The 6,000-nt window shown below is 37.3% G+C and overlaps 1 protein-coding gene across 1 annotated transcript in view; it reads left to right on the forward strand.

The window, feature by feature from the left end:
• olig4 (oligodendrocyte transcription factor 4) overlaps positions 1 to 3,849 on the forward strand; it is a 29,977-nt gene extending 26,128 nt beyond the window's left edge. Inside the window, 2 exon segments of the mRNA XM_043254717.1 lie at positions 2,666 to 2,894; positions 2,897 to 3,849. Of these exon segments, the coding sequence (XP_043110652.1) occupies positions 2,729 to 2,894; positions 2,897 to 3,528 (798 nt within the window). The 5' untranslated portion in view covers positions 2,666 to 2,728 and the 3' untranslated portion in view covers positions 3,529 to 3,849.
• Positions 3,850 to 6,000: the final 2,151 nt, after the last annotated feature.

Genomic DNA, 6,000 nt, shown 5'->3' on the forward strand with positions numbered 1-6,000 from the left:
CAAAAATGCCGTTTTTACATTTTACTGTTTTTGATTACATAAATTAAAGTATACAAAAAATACAGTAAACTCCGTTTTCTGTTGTAATGCGTTTTAAAATGTAATTTATTCCTGCGATGCGAAGCTAAAGTTTCAGCATCGTTACTCGTTAATATTCAGCGTCACGTGATTCTTCACAAATCATTCGTGTGATGATTTGCTGCTCAAGAAACATTTCTCGTCGTGCCAAATATATTGGTGGAAACTGTAATAATTGTTTTGCTGCGTGAAAGTGTTTTAACTCATTTAAAATCGCACTCAACGGCGTACAGTGCTTAATATTTCAAACCTACAGTTACCAGCATTGTGCTTAATTAATCCACGCATAACTGCTGTTGGATATCTGAGAGGGTTTTTCATGTTCTGCTCTCATTAGTGATGAACACTGTTAGTCCAGTCAAAGATCTGCAGTTCTTCTGGCTCTGAGCCTATAACATGCCAAAACCCCATATGTTCTTCAAACAACACACACTTCAGCACAGAGAGAGGCGCCTGCTGTGACGGTGGCATGAGTAGCTCTCATTTATTGGTTTTCTAGCATCTTTTTGGTTTATATCTATACGCTTTCTATGGTGTTGTAGTTAAAGGGATGGTTCAAGCACTAATGAAAATCCGGTCATTATTTACTCATTCTCGTGCCTTGCGATCCAGCGTGATGTTATTCGAATTTAAGAATCTGTTTGCATAAAATGGAAAAAAATAAATAAAAAATATTACGCCACATATGTTATGCTCCAGTGCCTGAAGTTTATTAAAAGATTGCTTTTGAAATAATTCTCCTCGAGGCTGCATTTTATTTGATAAAAAAAATACAGAGAAACATTCATATTGTAAAATATTATTACAATTTAAAATAATTGTTATCTGTTTGAATATATTAGAAATTGTAAGATTTTTTTTTTTTTTTTTAGCATCAATAGGCCTACTTCAAGCATGATCCTTCAGAAATTGTTCTATTACTCTAAAAAAAAATCTTATTAACGTTGAAAACAATTATTATTTTTGTGGAAAACGTGATGCATTCTTTGATGAATAGAAAATGTATACAATTTGTGTATTTGCTAACATGATTAAGCCTTATAAGCACAAACATACAAATGCAAATATTTGCTAAGTATTTTAGCAGTGAAGACTCGTACTGCATTTGTATTTTATTTGTATATTTTTGTAATATATGTATTTATAAAATACAATTATTGCTTTATTTTCAACCCGAATCCATCGGTATGGATTGAATTTGTACAGGTTACTCTAGACTCGAATTCAGTGTGTAAACTATTTTTGTTGAACAGGGAAAACAAATAGTAGCTGTGGTATTTTCATATAGCTTTGAAATTGTATACAGTGTGTGTGTGTGTTTAAGAGCGTAATGGGGATGTTAATGACTCCTGTAAAAGCAGTTATAGTAAAAGCTGTATAGTAATGTGTTATAGTGATAACTCTCTCTTTCTTCACTGCTCCTCCTCTGCCCTCCGCAGGGGCTTTTCACAGGCACTTCACAATCCTTAGTGTCTAATGGAATTCAGCCTGCCAATGTCTTTAGAGCCAAGTTAAAGTCCACCCAGACTGTCCTCAAAGCATCCTGTTCAATCCTCACTGAGAAAGAGAGGGAGATATATTGCCAAGTGATTCATAAAACCTGTCAAGAAAATGACCAGGTCACCCCAACATCGAACATGACTAATAAATAAACACTTTTAAATATAATTATTTATTTTTTTTTCCAGATTATAACGATATCATTTTATTTATTTTTGTCATTCTTCAAAAAAGTATTTTTTTCTTGTCATAATAATAATAAAGTTGTTGTTGTTTATTTATCTATATATTTAACATTTTTCTTCTCCCACTGGATGTTGTAATAACTTTTAATAATGTAATAATCACAACCTGTTTTACTTCATTTGGAACCCTGGACCACAAAACCAGTCATAAGGAGATTTTTTAAAATTGAGATTTATACATGAACGACCTTACCATTGATTTATGATTTGTTATGATATGACAGTATTTGGCCTAGATGCAACTGTCTGGAAAATCTGGAATCTGCGGGTGCAAAAAAATCTAAACACTGAGAAAATAGACTTTAAACTTGTCCAAAAGAAGTTCTTAGCAATGCATATTACTAATCAAAGCTTAAGTTTTGATATATTAACAGTAGGAAATTTCTTCTTGGAACATGATCTTTACTTAATGTCCTAATGATTTTTGGCATTTTAAAAAAATATCTATAATTTTGCCCCATACAGTGTATTTTTGGCTATTGCTACAAATATACCCCAGCAACTTAAGACTGCTTTTGTGGTACAGAGTCACATATGTGAACCATAGCAACTATTGGAAATGCAAGGTCCAAGTGTTTTTCCACACAGGCCTTCATGTGCATGCTAGGTGTTGCAGTTTGTGTGTCAGTGTGCATATGTGTGTTTTGTGGAGGTGGGGTGTATTCAATACTATTGGGGCAGGGAAGGGGTGTGTGGGGGTGAAAGTGTGGCCCCTCTGTCATTGGCTCTGAGCCTAATGTCACATTATGCGTCTCATTGTGTCTTTGTGATGCTGAGGAGTATAAATACAGCCCTCTCAGTGTTCAAACACACACACACACACACGCTCATTCCCTCTGCAGACCTACGAACTGAGCTCTCAGAGAAAGAAGCTGCGCCTTAGCTTGACTTTTTAAACTTTGCGCATGTGGATTGTCTTCGAGAAGATTGCAAGCTCTCAACCAAGACTTTGCGGAAACAGCTTTAAGATGGATTCTGACGCAAGCTCCACATGCAGTCGGTCTTCTTCGCCGGAGCTGGCAGTGGACTCCAGCTTTTTTTCCAACAAGGTGTTTCAAGCCTACTGCGCAGACAGAGAAACGGGCAGCCCAGGTCTGACAAAACACCACAGGGCACCGGATCCGCTGGAAAGACCAGAGCTCGGGGCGATCTCTCCAAAGACGACCTGCAAGACCTGAGACTCAAAGTGAACAGCCGTGAACGCAAACGCATGCATGACCTCAACCAGGCCATGGACGGGCTCCGAGAGGTGATGCCCTACGCGCAGGGCCCATCCGTACGAAAGCTGTCCAAAATCTCCACCCTGCTCCTCGCCAGAAACTACATCCTCATGCTGTCCAGCTCTCTGGAGGAGATGAAGAAGCTAGTAGGTGATGTTTATGGAGCCAGCAATCAGAGTCACTCGGCTAGACGGGCTGCTCCGGCATCCCAGTTGCCTCTTCTTTCACTCGCCCCGTCTCTGCACTCTCTGGTGGGCAGCACTTCCCAGCACACCTCTACACCGACGGTGGCCCAAGCCCCTCATTCTCCACCTTCTGCTGGGTATCTGGGTTTCCCCGCTCCACCTCTTCCCACCCTGCTGAAAGACCCTCTGCATCTCTCCAGCAGCTACAGGCATTTCCCCGGCATGCCTTGTCCCTGCTCCCTCTGCCAGCCTCTCCCTGCTTCCACGGCCAGCCTGCACAGCCTCTCCATGGGGAAGTGACTTAGGCGAGGCCCAGGCTCCAGGCTGGAGTAGGCCGAAGTTAAAATACGGACTCAAGAAGAACTGAAAACATCTGGATGCGTTTCTAGATGTGTTGTAAACATTGTAAATGTCCTGTACAGAATTTCTTTTTTAACAAGCTGCTGCTATTTTTATATCAAAGAATGTTTTGTACCATTATATAGCGTTTTTGAATAGTCACTGTTTGAACATATGTGCTTGTATGTTCTTTGTAGCAAAATGGCAATTGAAAACGTATAGTTTTGTTTCTTAAATTAAATGTCTATTATTATAATGAAAAATACCCAGATTTTTCAGTGTCTTCATTCGATCATTTAAACAGTCTGTAGTATTTCAGTGCACTTAGATTAAGGAAAAACAGCCACTTGTAAGTATTTGAGAGAAACTTTTAGCAAAAGAAGTGCATTCAAGCTCAAACCCATGACCTTGGTGTTGCAAGGATCACACTTTACTAGTTTAGATCTAGCTTAGATCTATTGACTTGAGCTCAACACATTTTATTTCACAATCAAAACTATTTTTATATATTATAAATAACATTTGAAGATTACATGGTTTATAAAATAAAATCACACAAATCGTATATATATGCAGTTCTCTAATCTCAATGTATTTTATTTTATTTACTGTAGTATGCTTTTCAACTATATAAAACAATGCACCATTTTACTCAGAGTAGATTTTTAACCCTATCTATTACTTTTAACTCTATCTAATAGCTCTTTGTTGTGGTGAGGTTCAGTACAGATTAAATTTGCACTAAAGCAAATTTTAAAACATTTAAAATTGCCAGTTTGTCATTGCAAATAATTTTTTTTTTCTTAATTTACTTGCTCAAATAAAATTAAACAACTTTTTAGTAAAAGCAATTCAAATCTATTCAATGTTTCAAGAGTAATTACTAAATATTAATAAAAAATATTTTACAACCCATCTTAATTTGAATGAAGCTGATGTAAATATGAAGTAATGAGGTGCTAAAAAAGGCAGCTGCTCATCTGTTCTGAAATCATGTGTCAGTGTTTGTATGTGTCAATGTGTTTCATGATATATATGAATATAAAATGAGTCCATATGTTTTCATCCAGCACCATTACCCCAATATTGCCCGCACCATGTTTATGTTTTTAGCATATGCTAACAAACACGGGCATCATTTCTGCCCGCTATAAAATGCTGCCTTTGGACTGAACCATCTGTACCGAGACTAGTTAATGTATGAAAAAGAAAGGCGGCCAGACCGCTCGGAGCCCGGGGCCTACTCTCACCCATCAATCAGAGAGAGAGAGACGCAAGCTGTCGCCAGGTTGGCGCGTCAGCATTGTGCAGCACACGCAGGGGACGGCCAGCGCTTCTTTTCATGTTAGTGCAGGAAGATTTGTCACTGTCCAATAAAGCTGTGATCATATTCAGGCCGTCCTCGCCGGGAGTCGTTTTCATGAGAGGCTCTGACAGCTGTGCACACCATCATTTGTTAGCTGGAGAGATCATTTGACTTTTTGGATCTTCTGATATGACCGATGGTTAGAAATGAAGGTGTGAAATACTAGGCACAATGGAATCAGAAAGAATACCAGAACGCATAAAAGTGACTAAATGCGCTTTGATAGTTATTATTTCGCCAGCAAATTCCTCTTTTCTGTTTCTCTGTTTGTAGAAATTATTCAACAGGAACGTTTTAAATTGAACAAAAGCGACGTTTATAATGCTCCAAAAAATATTTCAGATAAAAGCAGCTAAACCTTATATTCATTAAAGAATCCTGAATGAAACTCATCATGGTTCCCAAAAAAATATGAACCAATTTTCTGTATTGATTTGTAAGAAATGTCTCTTGAGAAGCAAATCAGCACATTGGAATGATTTCTGAAGGATAATGTGGCAATGAAGACTGGTGTAAAGATGCTGAAAATCCAGCTTTGCATCACCAGAATAAATTACATTTGAAAATAATAAAATAAATATTATAGATAGATTGTTAATATTATTATGCATGATTGCCGTTTTTTACTATATATGTAATCAAATGTATGCTGCCTTGGTGAGCAGAAGATATTTCTTGAAACTCTTCCCGTCACTTATTAAGATAAAAATGCTAAATTTACACTGTATTGAATTCACGCATGTAATATAAATGTATAAGGCTTCGATGTGCACTAAAATTCAGAAACAAGTACAGTATAGCCATCAGTTGCATGCCGCCAGTGACCTCTGAACAGAATTTTGACTCATAATGTAAAGTATATCCTAAAGTCAGGCAGGGCATTCTCGAGAGGAATAAAGCAGAAATATATTTTGTTAACACGTACAGTAATATTTCACTTTTATTAACATGCATTCCTTTAAGCAGATGCTTTTATCCAAAGTGGAACGAACGCATGCTTTTTGGTGATAACTTATTCAGTGTTTATTAGTGGAAAGCTTTGCTTGTTTTTAAACGTTCATTTTAGC

The sequence above is a fragment of the Puntigrus tetrazona genome, chromosome 13, assembly GCF_018831695.1.
Source record: "Puntigrus tetrazona isolate hp1 chromosome 13, ASM1883169v1, whole genome shotgun sequence".
NCBI lineage: Eukaryota > Metazoa > Chordata > Actinopteri > Cypriniformes > Cyprinidae > Puntigrus > Puntigrus tetrazona.